This window comes from Bactrocera tryoni, chromosome 1 (assembly GCF_016617805.1).
Source record: "Bactrocera tryoni isolate S06 chromosome 1, CSIRO_BtryS06_freeze2, whole genome shotgun sequence".
NCBI classification, from domain to species: domain Eukaryota; kingdom Metazoa; phylum Arthropoda; class Insecta; order Diptera; family Tephritidae; genus Bactrocera; species Bactrocera tryoni.
Genome location: NC_052499.1, coordinates 53,422,995 through 53,440,350, shown reverse-complemented (window position 1 = coordinate 53,440,350; position 17,356 = coordinate 53,422,995). Strand labels below are relative to the sequence as shown.

The following is a 17,356-nucleotide window of genomic DNA, read 5'->3' as shown; positions in this document are numbered from 1 at the left end:
AAAAAGTAAATATGAAGAATGCTGATAATTATACATACAAACTATTCCGAATTTTTGTAGTCTCATAGCACAGTGGAAATATAAATACATATGTATACATTAAACAATATAATTACAGAAAATAAACATTATTAACTAGCACTGTTAGTCTAACAGCATAAACGCATGCGCTCCAACAACACAATGCACACTCTCGGGAGTTATTTTTCTACCATAGGATTAAAAATAATAACTGAACACGCCTACTCATTTCAGCTCAATCTCGTATAAGCACGATCAAATAGTGAAGTAATAATTGGCACTCTGCGTCTGTCTTCATCTACAATTATTCTCTCCATTTACGATTCACTCGCTGCCAATCGGACGCTCTTTCTTAACAAAGGCAACAATTCACGCCAATCTCATAAGCAACTGACTTTCTTTACTTCGATGTGTGTATGTGTATGTGTTACATTTATATGAACAAAAGAAGTCAAAATTATTATAAAAATTTAGAAAAGTTGCAATGGCTCTTGAAGCACATTTTTGATTTCGCAATATTTGAGTTAGAAATAATACATACTGAATCAGTCGTAATGGTCCGCAGGCGCCACCAGCGGCTTCGATTTAAACGACTTTAGCTTGTAAAGGCAGGCAGAGCTCACTAATAAAGCATTCATTCAGAATATATTTGACAATGCAAAATAGATACAATGCATCCAACTGCGTCTTTCGAACGATATTTTAGTTTATCAACGGTAGATCAGGTAACTCAACTCACTTGCTATGAAAAAGGGAACCAGAAAGCTAATAACTTATTCACAGCACGCACAGAAACAAAGACATTGTGTGACAATCAGGTAATTTTTGTGGAAGAAAGGAAAGACCACAGAAAAGGAAGAATGTTTCCTGTACTCAACTTTTTATGAGTGATCTCACTGATCTTCTTCTCTAAACATTGAATAATTATTTGTTGAAATCAACATTTTTGAGGCCTTACAATGTTTTTAAGACTATATATGATTTAAAACCGTTCTAGATTTCATTATTTACTTGCAAGCAAGGTTACGAATTTCTCAAATCAAAAATTCTAAGCCTCGTATTTGGAATTCCAAAATAAAAAAAATTAATTGAAACGTTCTTTTATTTAAATATTAATATTCACTGAAATCGATTTTTTAATATAATCCATTTCGATATTCCCTACTTTTTTACAGGAAAAAGACAGCAACTTTAAATTCAACGGGGAATGTTAATTACACATTTTACATTTATTTTTTTTGAAGATTATCTTTTTTAAATGTTGGCCGCGGCTACGTCTCATACGGTTTATCAGTTGAGCCCAATTTTCGATGACCCGTTCGAGCATTTCGACTGGTAACTGGCGATTGACACGCGCGATGTTCTGCTCCAAGGCCAAAATCGAAGTGGGATTGTCCGCATAGACTTAAGACTTTCCACATCCCCACAGGAGAAAGTCTAACGGTGTGATATCACATGATCTTGGTGGCCAATCGACCGGCCCCACACATGAAATTATCTGCTCATCTACGGAACAGACGTAGATTTTAATCCAGCCAAGGACTGTCAACTCGGCAGAATTCCGCTAAAATACTTCAGGGATGATTTCTGGCACTACGGTAACAACCTTTATTGAACTTATGAGAAAAGATGGGTAGTTGTGAGGAAGATTTTTTTTTTTTAATCTTTCTCGCCCACTCTGAAAATAGTGTTTCGAGAATAACGCATTAAAAGTTTTGCGGATCAACTTAAAATTTTTGGAGTGCTTGCGTGGTAATGTTCAAGTTTGTTGTCATTGTAGTCATCTGAAGCGAGGCTCAGGGAACTTGCTGTGGGGTGGAATGTGGACTGAGGTTTAGATGAGTGAGATTCATTGGACATGCAAAGAGTTAGTTAGAGTCATGCTGGGATTCATTGAACGCAGAACATAGTATATTTGACACTTCTGAGTAAGTTCTGGATGGGTAGAAGGTTAGCATACTACAATATACAGAACAAAGTGCCCGCACTCGGGATTCATTCCATTCAATTTATGTAGAACCGACTATCATAGGAACGCCACCAAATATAAGACCACCCGGCCAAAAGCCTTTAAAATATTTAAATATGCATACGGTATCGCTATTAAAAGAGTATATAAGTATATCCACACTAACTGTTATCTTTTGGCATATATCAAATAACAAAAATTACATACACCAATGTGCATATGTATGTAAGGGTGTACATTCATGTGCATTTACACCACAAAATAGCTGCATTTATAGGCACATCACGCACTAGGCAATGTCGGTTTAATCAATGCAAACACATAAAAGGAGAATAGAGAAAAGGTATCGTAACACAAACATACATACATATGTACTATATATTTAGCTATATTACTCCTACAACTTAAGCATAAGTTTCGCGTTGCATACGTAATTTCAACATAAAAATGGAAGAGAGTGCAAAGTAGGGGTTTTCGCCATATGAATAGAAAATCGTTACCCACATTGAGAATGGTTGCACATCCTTTCATCTTTCCAAAAACTTTTGTAAGCAGGCTTAATAGTCAACCCTTAAAAAGAATTCACCACAGTGTTATAAAAATTTAGAAACAACAAAATGAACTCTCAGAATATACGCAAAACGTGGGGTGGAGCATGCGCCTTGCCGAAGAAACTAAGTAATGCGAAAACAAGGAAATCGAAAATACATTCATTTATATGTATGTACATGTGTAATAAATGCATATTGACGTGTATATAAAACACGTTGGAAAAAAGAGGCCAAATAAGGGTCGAGCTCCTTGCTGGTCAGACAAACTTGCAATAAACTTGAGTGGGATTGAAATTATTACTTCTTTACTATAGTCTGTAAGTATTTAGGTATATGCTACGTACCTATATGTACAGTAAGTACATTTGTACATATTTTTATTATTACCAAAGCGGAAGAGAAGTAGGCATAGCGCATTAACAGCTATGTGCACGAAGAATGCGTGCAAACAGGAAAGTAATTAGGGTAGTAAAGTTTATTGAATGCGATGTTGAGTCATAAAATGTTAGGCAGTGCATAGGATATAGGCATAAGGAAATCCCAAGAGATTTTTTGCGCAAGTAAATATGTGCATATAAACACGCGCATATGTATTTACATACAGATCTACTTTTTTAGATCATTTTAATTAAAAACCATATGCAGAACTCGCAGACAACTTGTCTATAATAACACAGCCCTCAGATGCTCCTACCAAAGAATCGTTCAAACGAAAACTATAACATTTTGTTTCAGTGCTTTGCGTTGTATTTTATTTATAGCCGGCACTCTAATACAAAGCATCAAAACAAATACGAAAATGTCGCTGAACTAATAAAATGGAATTGCTACACCCACCCGTCAATCGCTGCTCCGGCCAGTTGGAACAACAAATGACATCAACACAACCGGAATACATGTGCTGTTTTGGCTGCAAGAAATTATACAAAATGCTTAAAGAGGCGCAAAGCAATAATGATGTTATAATATATTTATGCAGTTTTGTTGCAGTCAATTGGGAGCAATATTTCTTCAATATATTTCACTTCAAAAACGTTTTGAAATACATAACCTGATTAATGGTTTTTAAAGCTAGTTTCATAGGAATGAAAAATTGTAGAATTATTTATGACATTCGTTGTGCAGACACAAATGAATATGTTTGTACATATGTATGTAATAGAGCCATTTTACAAATTTTTGATTAGAAAATACTGTGAACAAATTAATTTACGAAATGGTCTTATTTATCGTAAACTTTAGGATAGTTGTTATTTGAGTATAATGATGTACTGTTATTAAAAATATTTAAAGAAATATATAAATATGTATATATTTATGTACCAAAATGCCAACTCTTTTAAAACAAGATTATATAAGAAAATTGACCAACCTACATACTACAGAAAAACGCAATGAACTATAACGTAAAAATTAACAGCAATTGATGTGACAAAAACTGGTTTTCTTGCTTGACTCATTTTCGAGTCATTGCCTAAAGAAACATATGTATTTATTAAAGCAACCAAACATTTAAAAGTTCACACCAAATAAATATGCACAAAGCTTAAATCTATATACATATAAACTCATACATGTATATGTACAGTCATGGACAGAGAAATAGCACTCTTTGAGGATGTAAAAAAAAGATGTGTATTTTCGATATAAACAGCAAACACATTTCACTTTCTCATCCGAATTTTTGAAATTTTGAAATTTTTCTTGGCAATCTGTATCTTAAAGTCGTTCCAGAAATTTTCCATCGAGTTTGCATCGGGACTTTGGGCTGGCTACCTCGGGACGTTAATACTTTCTTCAGTGAGTCAGTCCTTCACACTTTAAGCTGCATGCTTTGGATTATTGTCATGCATAAACATCCAATTCACTACCATCGATTCCAAATCGAATGGTTCTATGGTATTTTTGAGAATGTTTAGGTATGCAAATTGGTCCATTCTACCATCTATCCTTACCAATGATCCAAAACCGTACCAGGAAAACGCTCCCCAGTCCATTACGCTACCTCCGCCGTGCTTAACAATTTTTGTGGTGTATCTGGAGTTATACGCCTGACACCTGGGACGATGGAGAAATTGTTTTCCATCCTATCCGATACGGTTCACCTTAGTTTCATCGCTCCTCAGAACCCTTTTCCAAAATATGACTTCCTTTTCTAAATGTTCTTTAGCAAAGTCCAGCCGTGCTCTTATATTTTTTTTTGCCAGGTGTGGTTTTTTTCGACTGATGGCTGTATCGACAAATTCCGTTGTTTTACGTCCAGAAGCTTTGTGGATTTTTTTATTTTTGAGCAAATTTGGATCCCTTATAACAAAATTGATGGTATACAACCATTTTCCTCGAACAACTCATAATTTCGGCAATCTGAGTTGGACTTTTGCCTTTTTGTAAGGACCAAATATTATTATCCTCTATTCCAGAGTACAATGCATATTTCTGCCCATTTTGAAATTATGTTAATTTTTTTTATAGTTATAGTTAAAACAGGGTATTTTTTTGCAATATTGCTAATTAATAATGAGTTTTTGTACAAATAACCAAAATTGTGCTATCCATGACTGTATATATGACTGTGTGAATGCGCGCTTAATTTGGCAAAATTATAAAATTTTGCATTTACAAAAGAAACAAGTGCTATCAGTTCTTAACTCCATTTGCATACATTTTTACTGTCTATGACTGAGCAGTCACCTAAAGCGCGAGCGCACAATGAGTGGTTAACCAAAACAGTAAAATTAATTACAAAGTACTGGATGACAGCAACGTTCAGGAGTGCAAAATTCATTTCCGTACAAGTATTAACAACACAAAAGTTTTTAATATTCGGATGGCTTTCTGATGATTGGTCACACACAGTTGGCGTCTGTCGCAATTTTTTCGCAAAAATAAATGAAAATTTTAAAGAGGAATAAAAAGCGCGGCAGAGAGAGTCAGCAAAGTGAAATTTCATTCCATCGCTTCGATAGTTATTCGTACATATGTATGTATGTATGTATGTATGTATTATAGCAAAAATAATTGCGAGGAGCACATAAATATTTTTTATTGGAAATAATAGCATTAAGGTATGTAATGCAAAATTGTTAATTGGTTTAGTACTAATACGTAAGTCCAATCAGCCGACTTGTTCAGGCCGTTGGCAACTCCGGCATTATTTGTGCAAAATCAATTTGTTGTTAATCTAACTGTTTCTAACTTCCCACGACCAATTACGTGTTTTCCATTCCTGGAGAAATGAATGCTTAACAAATTTTGCGCGTACTTAGTTTTGTAAATTATAAATAATTGAATATATATGACACACATACCTTATTTGATTTCAAATACAAAATGATTTCTCAACAAACTTATTGCCGTCGTCAGCTTTGAGAAGGTCGGTCAGATCGTACGCCCTTGGGAGGGAGCTGGCAGGTGTTCCACAAAAAACTGCACCACCATTGATATGTGAAACTGGGAAGTCGCTATAGTGAACACCCACCCGGCTGTGGATGACTTTTGAATCGGTTAAATTTACTGTTAATACGCAAATATATTATTTTTCTTCGCTCACTGTTGAATAATTTACTATTTAATGGGCTGTTATGTATTTCTTCATTCCTTTCTTTTTCTTTTATCTTTACTGCTTTTTAGCTTTTTTAACTTTTTTTGTCACGTAAATTATATGGTATGGCTCACTTCACTCCGATTTATTTCGACAGTTATTGACCTTTCATTGATAATTTATATAATCGTAATTTCGAAAGAAGTATTTTTCACATTTCTATAAAATATTTTTCTCAATTTCGCTTTTTTTATCTTGAACACGGACTTATTTTGACGGCATCGTCAATTTTTTCGTTTATGATGGCTCGATTTCGTTTCTGAAGTAGCGAAAAACAAAATTGCTGACGAATCTCAAAAACAACGCAGAGTCGCATTATAAAAGCACAGATGTTGTGTATGTTCAATTAATTAATTATTATTTATAAACAAAAATAATTGAAAAGTGTGTATAAAGTATTTATTATTTTGTTCATAAGCAAAAGGGAAAATAAGAATTTACTTTTAACCAAAAGATCAATATATTAACATTAACATTTTTAAATATACACCTGTATTTAATTTTGTTTTTATTGAAAGAAGAGTTTAATAAAAATTAAAAACGTATCCTTATTTTATTAATTAAGATATTTTTACACATTTACAAATTATTGGATGGAAGTTAAAAGGGATTGCAGTGTATATGTCATTGGATTTTGTTTTGATTCCATAAAAGAAAATCGAACAAACCTTCGCTCAAAGTAGTTGGCAAATTGCTTATGTTTGCCGGTATATAATTTTCGATGAAGTAAACAAAAATACATTTTTGTTAGAAATAATGAATGTATTGCTTTTGTATTTGGTTTTAATAACCAGAAATTGTTTTGCTATTTCAACACTTGGAGACGGCAACTTTGACAACGATTGTGATATAGAAAATTGTTCATATTTGGATATTGAAAACAGTAAGGAACTTTAATTATAAACTTTGTCATTTATTAACCACCTGTTTTTATTTTTGTAGGCAATATCATAACAAATGAAGTAAGGAGATCATTAGAATCATATGTTCCATGTTCAGATGACGATGATAATAATTGCAAATGTTATAGCGAAGTTATAAAAAATGATTTAAAACCATATCAAAAGGGTATCACTCAACAAATGCTGAACAATACAGCAAAATATGGGACTCGATATAAAATTTTGAACAATCGGCTATTTCGCGACAAAGAATGCATGTTTCCTGCACGCTGCAGTGGTATTGAACATTTCCTATTAAATCTTTTACCCGAATTACCAGACATGGATATGGTAGTAAATACTCGGGACTGGCCACAAGTTCTCACTGGGCTTGGCAGTAGAATTGGTCCAATATTCTCATTCTCTAAAACCAGTGACTACTTAGATATTATGTATCCAGCGTGGACATTTTGGGCTGGTGGTCCTGCAATTTCATTGCATCCAACCGGTATTGGTCGGTGGGATTTATTACGGGATAGCATATCGAAAGCTGCTAATGAAACCCCATGGTCTGAAAAGCTTCCACTTGCTTTTTTTCGTGGTTCACGCACTTCCGATGAACGCGATACTTTGGTTCTTCTGTCACGTCGTAAACCCGACTTAGTCGATGCTAAATATACTAAAAACCAAGCCTGGAAGTCTACGAAAGATACTCTTAACGCTGAGCCTGCGAAAGAAGTTTTATTAGAAGATCATTGTCGATATAAATATCTCTTCAATTTTAGAGGTGTGGCTGCCAGCTTTCGTTTCAAACATTTATTTCTTTGCAACTCACTAGTATTTCACGTTGGCGAGGAATGGAAGGAATTTTTTTATTTCGCACTAAAGCCATGGGTGCATTACGTGCCTCTAAAAAGTTATCCAAGTGAAAAAGAAATTGAGAACATTTTAAATTTTTTTCTTGAACATGATGAGTTGGCTCGTGAAATTTCTGAACGTGGTTCACAGTTTATTTTAAACCACCTACGCATGCAGGACATCGAATGCTATTGGAAGAATCTCTTACTATCATATCAAAAGCTAATCACTTTTAAGGTTGAAAGTGAAACTGAACTTATACAAATTAGTCCTCTACAGAGGCAAGAACTATGAATACAATACATATATTTTAAATACAACAGAACTATATCTAAGTAAGAAAATGATATTATTCTCGAGAAACCGTTAAAATAAAAAAAAAATTTATTTGTTTACAATGTCTATGATTTGTTTGAGGTTATTATCAGAGACTAAAACAAACGTCAAAGTCATATGTGCATTACATATAATATTTATTTATTGCTTCGAAATTTTCATGTACTTTCTGTAATACTGTGTTATTATTTAATTTTAAGTAAAAATGTCTTTTCGGGAGGCATATAAACTGGTTACCAAGCAATCCATTCGCTGGTTTCCTGGACACATGGGGAAAGGATTAAAGCAAATGCAGCAAAAATTAAGATCTGTGGATTGTATAGTAGAAGTACATGATGCGCGTATACCCTTTTCAGGGCGAAACCCGGAATTCCAGCACACAATATCTGGTGGAGCAAAACCACATATACTTGTTTTAAATAAAAAGGATCTTACGGATATACGCGAGCAACGGAAAATTGTGAAAGAGCTTCAACAACGTGAAGGCATCCAGCATGTTTTATTCACAAATAGCAAGAACCAACAATGCAATGGTATCAAACGTATGTTACCTTTAGCACATTCATTGATATCCAACTCGGATCGCTACAATAGGACGGGGTTAAAGGAAGCGAGTATCATGATTATTGGAGTACCCAATGTTGGTAAGAGCTCACTTTTGAATGTGTTACGGAATAAGAATTTGCGGAAGAAAAGTGCAACACAAGTTGGAAATATAGCGGGAGTTACTCGTTCGGTTATGGAACGTATTAAAATTAGTGAAGATCCTTTAATATATATGATTGACACACCCGGAATTCTCGAACCGCGCATAGCAGATGACGAAATGGGTATGAAATTAGCATTAGTGGGTTGCTTACCAGATCATTTAGTTGGTGAAGAACTGATAGCGGATTACTTGTTATATTGGATGAATAAAAATCGTCGGTTCGAATATGTTAAAGAAGTGGGATTGGAAAGCGCTACAGATAACATTGCAGAAGTTCTAGTGTCCTATGCCAAAGGTTTAGGCGCCGAAAGAAAATATAAAAATCTCGATGGACAAATAGTTAATATACCGGATGTTTTGGTTGCAGCACGTAAATTTATCAAAAATTTTCGAAGTGGTGTTTTCGGAGGTATTAATTTAGATAGATGATATATTTTCGGAAACATTTATATGCATATATTTATAAATTTGTAAAAATATCAGTAAAATTACATTTACCAAAATTACTTTTATTATTTTTTGTTTTAAAAATATATTATACGTATTTATTGATATATATTCATAGTGCTGAACTATCTAAAATTGGTACGTCAATTGCTATATTTCCAACTCCAGGCACTGGAATAGAATAGGATACAGCGGCACTATCAACGTTGCCGGAGCTTTCATTTTCGTTCGGGTGGTTTAAATCGCCCGTCATTAATGTATCGGCTCCATCAGCAGCAGCATTTTCGACAGTGGCAGTTGTTACATCAGGATTGCCTGAAGGTGTATGTTGTTCATTCATATTCATCACACGTAATTCGTCTGGAACACCCAACAGTCGCTCGTTTATAACACGTTGGAATGGTGAGCGCCTCTCAAAAAAATCAATAACGAACTCTGGGTTCTTCTGCCTTACTTCCTCTCCGGCAACCAAATCGAGCTCATCGCAAAACTGCCATTTAATTAGGTAAGATACGTCACCGGTTTCATCAGTTGCCCCAACAATTTGTTCCATTGCTAAACCACGTTCATAGCCTCGCGGTTTTAGAATTTCCTCGACCTTGGGTTTCTTTTCACCACGTTTCTTTGACTTAGCTCTGGACTCTTCAAACTTTTGTATTAAAGCTGGACAATCACAATTCTCCTCAGGTTCCCAAGTATTCTCGGCACTGTAAACAAAAAAAGTTGTTTATATTGTTCAAACGAATATCACAAACATACCTAGGGTATCCACGCCATTTAATATAATATTCGACTTTCCCTTCTGGTGTAATTCGTTTGTCGACAATCTTTTCGACAACAAAGCCAGTTTCCTTAACTGTTCGCACCATTGTTTTGTTTAAACAATTTTAAGTTAATTTTATAACAAAACTCCTCAAAAAATTGTGTAGCGATACAAGAAAATATCTGAACTCAGGGTTGCATTAAGATTTAAAAATGCATTTGAATTTGAAAAATGGAGAAAGATGGGAAAGTTATTTAGTGAAATTGTGATTCCAGAGAACTCAAAAAGGCTGTACAGATATCATAATAAAAAGAAAACAAAACATTATTGCCATAAGTTAGTTTTGTAATAACGCGAGTGTGTATTTTTAATTTATACATTACATTATTTAAGTATCTGGTACCATAAAATTTGGTTACTCAAACAATTTCGTGCGAACTGTGGTGAAAATGTTACTGTAAATGGAGCTCTAACACCCTTTTTGAAAAGTGAGACAATGCAGTGCTGCATTATGCAGTATTAAATAGGCTATTTAATGACATTTAAGAATCAAATGAAGACGTGTATTCTTAACATTAGTAAATAATAATAATAAATAATAAAATATAAACAAAATGTATAGTTGAATTAAAACATTGTTGTAGAAATTATAATTTTATTATAGTACATTTAATATTCCCCTCCATTTAACTTCGAATCTGTGGGGTAGCAGATAACTTAACACAAAGCCCGCAGTTTTCTGTGGTGAATTTAGCTGCCGATATTACAACAACTACAATAGAAAGTGTACTACTGTGCCTAAACATATTAAACAAAAGCGTGGAATTGGCTTCAGAAATACCTACATATATTTTTGTTTAGAGAATTTACAATTTAGTAAAATAAAAGCAAACGTAATGGGCAAGGAAAAGAAGCAATTTAATATTGGGGATTTAGTTTTCGCTAAGGTGAAGGGATACCCGGCATGGCCTGCGAAAATAACTAAGTATAACAATAAAAAGTACAGCGTGTACTTTTATGGAACTGGCGAGACAGCAAACATTAAAGTGGAAGATCTCTTTCAGTATGCGGAGAGTAAGGAAAAATTTGCTACCGATAAAAATCTTAAACGATCAAATTTTCGCGAGGCTATTGAACAGATAGAGGCAGCCTTGAATGGGGAAGACTCGGCACCAATCGATTTACCGGAGGCTGCAGTTGCGGCGGACGAATTGTTAGATGATGGAATTGATGGATTTGCGGATGTTACTGCTGATGATTCACAAATACAAGAAAATGTGGCTCAGGAAATAATAGAAAAGGATGCTGACTCTAGTGCAGCAAATATCGATGAGTCGTTGCCAAATAAACCAAAAGAAGAAAAGCAAGTTCCAGTCGTAACGTCTACTACTGATAGCGCTGAATTGGTTAGTCGCAGTGGACGCAAAATCAAAACAAAACGGTACATTGATGAAGTCCATGAGGGCCCCAATCTATCCCATTCGCCACCAGCGAAGAAAAAAGTACCAGCAGAAGGTAAGTACAACCGGACCTGAGGAAGTTAGCGGGCACTTTTGTTTGTTGAAACAAAATGGAATTGGAACGTGTTGTTTTTGATTTCACATAAATTTGGCGGACATACATATGATTAATCGCTGACAATGTTTATCTTACACTTCTCGGCATGCTTTATTTTTCTACATATGTATACAAATGCTAAAAGAGTAATTTGTATGATAAATCCGACATACTTATTATTATTAGCATAGAATTTATGCAAATTGAAGACAAAAATCTAATTATTATTTCACTTTAAACGGCCAGTATGAAAATCATTTCTCAAAACTAATCTGTATCCATTCCTATGACAGTCGGTACACCGTAACCGACCGGGATTCTTATCCAGTCAAGGACTGTCAACTAAGGAGCTTTGCTCCTAATTACTTGAGGAATGTTCTACCGCTATAACAATAACAACAACAAATCAATCCTGAACTAAATGTTATATTGTAACTATTGTGCAGTACAAGGGTAAATTTATTTTCTCAAATAATTGTGACCAATACTGTGTAACTAATAGTTTGTAATAAGAAACCTGTCTCTAATATAGCGAATTGAAAGCCTATAATATTTAGATTAAATCATATATCTTTCTTCGCAGGTGTTGGCGCAGATACAAAAAAATCTGCAAAGAAATCGAGCAGTTCCTCTAAGCCAACGGCTACCATAACGCCAACCGTAAAGAATTCGGCGGGTAGCAAAAGTGAAATCTACAACAATCTTTTATTAGCTTTCGTACCACCAGCTAAATGTGTCGGTATCAAATTGGATTATGGGAAACCAGAAACATTCGCAACCCCAGCAGAACGTATTAAATGGGAAGAGAAGTCTCGAAAAGAAGCTGGTGACCTAAAAGAAAAATTGGAAATTGGTCAAATAAAACTGGATGCGGTTAAAGATCGCGTTATTGTAAATCCTCCAAGGTCAAAAATACACCAAGATGCTGCAAATAGATTTACCAACCAAATGATAGAGCAAGAAGATGCGCTCTTCGTTGAACGCGATTTTATACAAATGTCGCAGCAATTGCGTGAGAGTTTGGGCCTTAAGAGTGCCGACGTAAATCGATGTGTCGAGTTACTTAAGCAGTATAAAGATTTCGAATTAACACAGTTAATGCTATTACGTAATCCAGATTGTGTGGATATAATAAGACGTTTGCGTCGCTACGTAGGAAATTTAAAAGAATGGTCCATGGGTGCTGAAGAAGAAACTGAATTTAGGACTAAAGCAGAAATTATACGCAATGAAGCAATTGTTATTTACAATTATTTCAAAAAAATATTTAAAATTTCATCTGATCAACAATTTTGGGAGCCTTTCTGTGATCAAGTTAAAACCTACAAGGAGTGCACAAAACATATTAGCGAGCAAAATCGTATTACAATGAGTGAGAAAACGTATATGAGTATTCTGGCCAATTTTAAAAAAGATGGAAAACATGCTCAAGATAAAGAGTCGGAGTCGAAGAGTGATGATAAGAAGGAAAACATAAACCAAGACAACCAAGCGGATGCTAATGAGAAAACAAACACTAGCGACACGGAAACTGACAGAGCAGAGATGGACGAGTCCATCGTAAATACCGAAAGTAATATATTAGAAGCTGTAGAGTCTTAAATATTCCTTGTTCAAAAAATAAATATTTGAATAAACCAGATTCCATTCATTGTCGATCTGGTAATGTAACTGTTGGAGCGCTATTAATAAAAAAATCTTTAATCTGTATTTTACATACATACATACCTACTTTTAAATGTACATGAAAAAAACATTCTGTAGTATATTTACTTTGTTTATTTTTTTTTTAATTCCGAATCGAATAATGTATCGAAAACAATAAATTAACTGATATATAACATTGGCTTATAAAAGTTGTTGTTTGAAACACATATTTTACATTAACAAAATATGTCAACCATCCTACAAATGAAACCAGCGGGATTGGTTTCAGTATGCTACAAACACATCTTTCATATCACCTAATCATTTTATAATGTGTACATCAATAAGTTGCCAAATCGTATGAAGCATTTGTCAAAGTTTCCGTTATTTGATTTAAATGAAGCGAGTTTATAGATAATGAACTGAAGAACATCACATAAATTCGATAAATATGAAATAGTAATTAGAGATTTTCTATATAAAGATATACAAGCAACGCATACAGATAATAAAGCTATCAATATCCATAAAACATTTTCTTAAATCTCCTTTTATTGCGTAATTGCTTCCAATTACACAACATAAATTTAAAAGTAAGTATTAATTGTTTAACTATAAACAAAAAGGTAATTAGTTGTTGAAACTTAAGCTTATTTGATAAAAAAAAACATAAATAAATAAATGCATCTAAGTTACTCTTTTGCATCTCCGATTCCGTCGGGTAAAATAGCGAAGGTCGCTTCACTCTCGGGTAAGCACGGCGAGTCGTATATTTTGCAAATACGGGTTTCACCTCGGCCTTTACGCAGATATAACCTAGTGGTCGAAGCATGGGCGATAATATTTCCACCAATAGGTTTTTTAGTGTCCGCAGCGTACATAGCTGGACCGGTATCGACTTGAGCTACCACTTGATTGGTTATAATTACAGCTACACCAAACTAAAAACTAAAATGGTTGATCTCTATGACAAAAAAGTATATTGAAGATATCTACCTCATCAGCTAAACGCAACAATAGACGTAAAAAACGTGCCAGATGCATTTGACGCGCTGATAATTCACCACGTCCTGTGTAATCAGTGCGGTACAAAGCAGTTGCGCTATCTACGACCAGCAGTGCATACCTAATAATAATGTAATTTAATAAACATTTATATTATTTATATGGTTTAAATCACCTTGATTCCACCATCATTGCTGCAGCTTGTGTAAGCAATTGTGTCTGGTGATCTGTGTTGTAGGCTCGAGCACAGGCAACGTTATCAAGAACCTTGAACATAAGTATATAACTTGTATTTTAGCGTTTTAGCTACTAACTAGTATTTCGATTTACCTCTTCCTTAACAAGATTGAAACGTTCTGCTATGGCTGCTAAACGTTCCGGTCGAAATGTACCCTCTGTATCGATATACAGGCATTTGCCTTCACCACCACTCCGACTTATTGGTAACTGGCAGGTTACAGCCAACGTATGGCATAATTGCGTCTTGCCACAACGGAATTCTCCAAACATTTCAGTTATAGACCCTGTTTCGATGCCTCCTCCAAGCAATTTATCGAGCTCCTTCGAACCGGTTGTGAGCATAACAATTTCGGAACGTTTTTGATAAATAGATGTAGCAGTGGTGAAACCCATTGGTACAAGCTTTACTGCCTCTGTAAGGATCTTATCAGCTTTTGTCTCAGAGAATCCGCGTATTTGTAGCAAAAGTTTTTTAGGTGAAAAAGCTATTGATTCCACTGTATGAAATCCCGCCTCTTGTAGGCGTTTGATGTCATTGCTTGTTATTCCATTAACCTGTAAAAGAATGCATTGTTATAAAATAAAACATTTAAACTTTTGTTTTTCTACAAACTTCCAACTTGGTAATTGAGACAGGACCAAACTCCTCTTCTAACTCCACAGAACAGTTAGCTAGGGCGGTTGTGCCCACGGTTTCCTGTTCTTCCATATACGACATATTTTCAATAGTTATTTTGAGCGTTTAGCACTTATATTTTTACAATTAGTTACAATTTCTTACATTTACATCCCGGGGTGATAATAAACAAATTGAAAATTGCGCTCGCACTTTTCAGTGTTGCCAATTTCATTTTACGATTTTAAAATTTTTGAAAAAATAATATGAGAATATTAAGGAATTAAACTTTTCTGTTTAAAAAGTATTCAAATGTTTATAATACACCTAAATTATATAAAATGAACATAAAAATTAATATATAAATGAATATTTTCATATTACTTAGGACAATTTGTGCAATATAATTTAAAATGGGGGCACACTTTGGATACACTGAACACACCGAAGTTGACATTTGGATAACCTATAAAATTACATAAAAATAAAAAGCCGACATGTTCTAACATTTTCTGTTGCAACAATACTTGTAAATGTTGAAAAAGATATAAAATCTATTAATACATATAAAAATCATAGATAGTATGACAAACTATTTTCACTTGGATGTGGAATTGTGAGTACTATTGCTACTAAAGCAAATAACCATTCATAATTATATGCAACGTATGATAGGAAGCTACGGGACGAAGACAAAGCCGTTGTTACTCCTGCTTACTTTCTTGGGAGCATAGAGGAATCACTGCAAAGTTTTTTTGGTGAAATTGGAGGACAGACCGACTTACAACTAATAAAATTTGATAAGAACCAAAAACGTGCAATTCTGAGAGTTCACGAGGAATTTGTGACACGCACGCGTTCAGCTATTACACTAATTGGACATTTTCAAGACATTCCTTGCCACTTCATAATAAGAAATACATCTAAGGAGCAGCTAGACTTTTAAAATTTTCTAATTCACGTTATTAAGTAATATAATATGTCGTACTGCAAGGTATTTGGCAAGGATGAAGTTATGTTTGTTACCAAAGAAGATCATGCAACACCTAGTACTGTTGAGTTGCCACCACCAGAGCCACCACAAGGTCTTATAACCAGTGATGGAGAAATTAATTGGGGTTGCCCTTGTCTAGGAGGCATGGCTACGGGTCCATGCGGTGTTGAATTTCGTGATGCATTTTCTTGCTTTCATTATAGCAAGGCAGACCCGAAAGGCTCCGATTGTTTCGAAGCTTTTAGAGCAATGCAAGATTGTTTTGTACAATATCCCACAGTATACAATAAGTCTTCCGGTAACGATGAAGATGAAGAGGAGGGTGGATTAAACATGTTAAATTTGGAAGAAGCTGAAAAAGAGACATCAACCGAGGTTCCTAGTGTGGAGGGTACGGCCGTACTTAACAAGAAAGAAAATTAAGCTATGTGGGGTTGGGGGAAAAAAGTGTACGTTTAAAGTCGAGGAAACTTTTCTTCAATCAACTATGAAATTCGCCAGACAAATATGAATTAATATAATTTTGTTATGATTGCATTTTCATATACAATTTTTAAATGTTCACGGTTACCTTGAAATAGTTTTTTAGTAATAGTTGTCAATATAATTAAAAATCTGAAATATAGAAATGTATATTATTCCAAACACTTAAATATATATTTTGTTTCTAAAAAACAATAAATTTTTGATCTGAAAATTATTAACCCAAACATTGGGATTGAAGGGATGTAAAATTATAAATCAAATCAAGTAAGCTTTGTAAAGTTTTATTGAAAAAAGCAAAAGTGTTAATGATTAAAATAATTTTAAGAACTTGGGTACAAATAAAAAAAGAGTATTAATTTTAGGAATATAAAAAATATATATTTCAAAAAATATTCAAAAACGTATATTTTTATATAGTATGTACTCATTTTCAATTTATTACAGCGCGCTGTGTTCAAACATCTTATAATAATTCCATCTTCTTATTCACTCGACTTATTAAATTGAAAAGAGATAGCACGAAAATATTTTGATAATACAGCACTGGCCTTGAGTACAGGGTTGCTTTGAATATAAATATTTCTTTACTTCTCTATTTTGACCTCATTTTTTTTTCTTTCATTTACTTGCATTCTATCAGTGTTACCAGGTCAAGAACTTTAAAATGTATTCAAA

The 17,356-nt window shown here is 34.1% G+C and overlaps 8 protein-coding genes across 8 annotated transcripts in view; 5 read left to right on the top strand and 3 right to left on the bottom strand.

The window, feature by feature from the left end:
• The window catches only part of LOC120766863 (ubiquitin carboxyl-terminal hydrolase 46), a 55,162-nt gene extending 48,683 nt beyond the window's left edge, over positions 1–6,479 (bottom strand). The window contains exon 1 of the mRNA XM_040092594.1: positions 5,850–6,479. The gene's annotated coding sequence lies outside the window, so the exon portion shown is untranslated. The remainder of the gene's footprint in view (positions 1–5,849) is intronic.
• A 296-nt stretch (positions 6,480–6,775) lies between these two features.
• Positions 6,776–8,283, top strand: LOC120766864 (O-glucosyltransferase rumi-like). The gene is made up of 2 exons (XM_040092595.1): positions 6,776–7,025; positions 7,085–8,283. Exons 1-2 carry the CDS (start codon positions 6,899–6,901, stop codon positions 8,173–8,175), a joined length of 1,218 nt encoding a protein of 405 aa, XP_039948529.1. The 5' UTR covers positions 6,776–6,898; the 3' UTR covers positions 8,176–8,283.
• Positions 8,284–8,349: 66 nt separating this feature from the next.
• On the top strand, positions 8,350–9,422 carry LOC120766866 (mitochondrial GTPase 1). Its single transcript, XM_040092596.1, has one exon. It carries the CDS (start codon positions 8,423–8,425, stop codon positions 9,353–9,355), a length of 933 nt encoding a protein of 310 aa, XP_039948530.1. The 5' UTR covers positions 8,350–8,422; the 3' UTR covers positions 9,356–9,422.
• A 36-nt stretch (positions 9,423–9,458) lies between these two features.
• Positions 9,459–10,648, bottom strand: LOC120766867 (chromobox protein homolog 3). Its single transcript, XM_040092597.1, has 2 exons — positions 10,133–10,648; positions 9,459–10,080 (listed from the first exon to the last, which is right to left on the bottom strand). Exons 1-2 carry the CDS (start codon positions 10,240–10,242, stop codon positions 9,486–9,488), a joined length of 705 nt encoding a protein of 234 aa, XP_039948531.1. The 5' UTR covers positions 10,243–10,648; the 3' UTR covers positions 9,459–9,485.
• Positions 10,649–10,836: 188 nt separating this feature from the next.
• Positions 10,837–13,874, top strand: LOC120775835 (hepatoma-derived growth factor-related protein 2). Its single transcript, XM_040106204.1, has 2 exons — positions 10,837–11,651; positions 12,277–13,874. Exons 1-2 carry the CDS (start codon positions 11,033–11,035, stop codon positions 13,293–13,295), a joined length of 1,638 nt encoding a protein of 545 aa, XP_039962138.1. The 5' UTR covers positions 10,837–11,032; the 3' UTR covers positions 13,296–13,874.
• LOC120775843 (DNA repair protein RAD51 homolog 1) lies at positions 13,527–15,398 on the bottom strand. The gene is made up of 5 exons (XM_040106215.1): positions 15,199–15,398; positions 14,676–15,140; positions 14,521–14,612; positions 14,337–14,466; positions 13,527–14,281 (listed from the first exon to the last, which is right to left on the bottom strand). The coding sequence occupies exons 1-5, from the start codon at positions 15,301–15,303 to the stop codon at positions 14,033–14,035; spliced, it is 1,041 nt and encodes a 346-aa protein (XP_039962149.1). The 5' UTR covers positions 15,304–15,398; the 3' UTR covers positions 13,527–14,032.
• Positions 15,399–15,674: 276 nt separating this feature from the next.
• LOC120766443 lies at positions 15,675–16,158 on the top strand. Its single transcript, XM_040091951.1, has 2 exons — positions 15,675–15,817; positions 15,877–16,158. Exons 1-2 carry the CDS (start codon positions 15,786–15,788, stop codon positions 16,145–16,147), a joined length of 303 nt encoding a protein of 100 aa, XP_039947885.1. The 5' UTR covers positions 15,675–15,785; the 3' UTR covers positions 16,148–16,158.
• Positions 16,156–16,876, top strand: LOC120766442 (mitochondrial intermembrane space import and assembly protein 40-B). The gene has a single exon (XM_040091950.1). The coding sequence runs from the start codon at positions 16,181–16,183 to the stop codon at positions 16,616–16,618; it is 438 nt and encodes a 145-aa protein (XP_039947884.1). The 5' UTR covers positions 16,156–16,180; the 3' UTR covers positions 16,619–16,876.
• Positions 16,877–17,356: the final 480 nt, after the last annotated feature.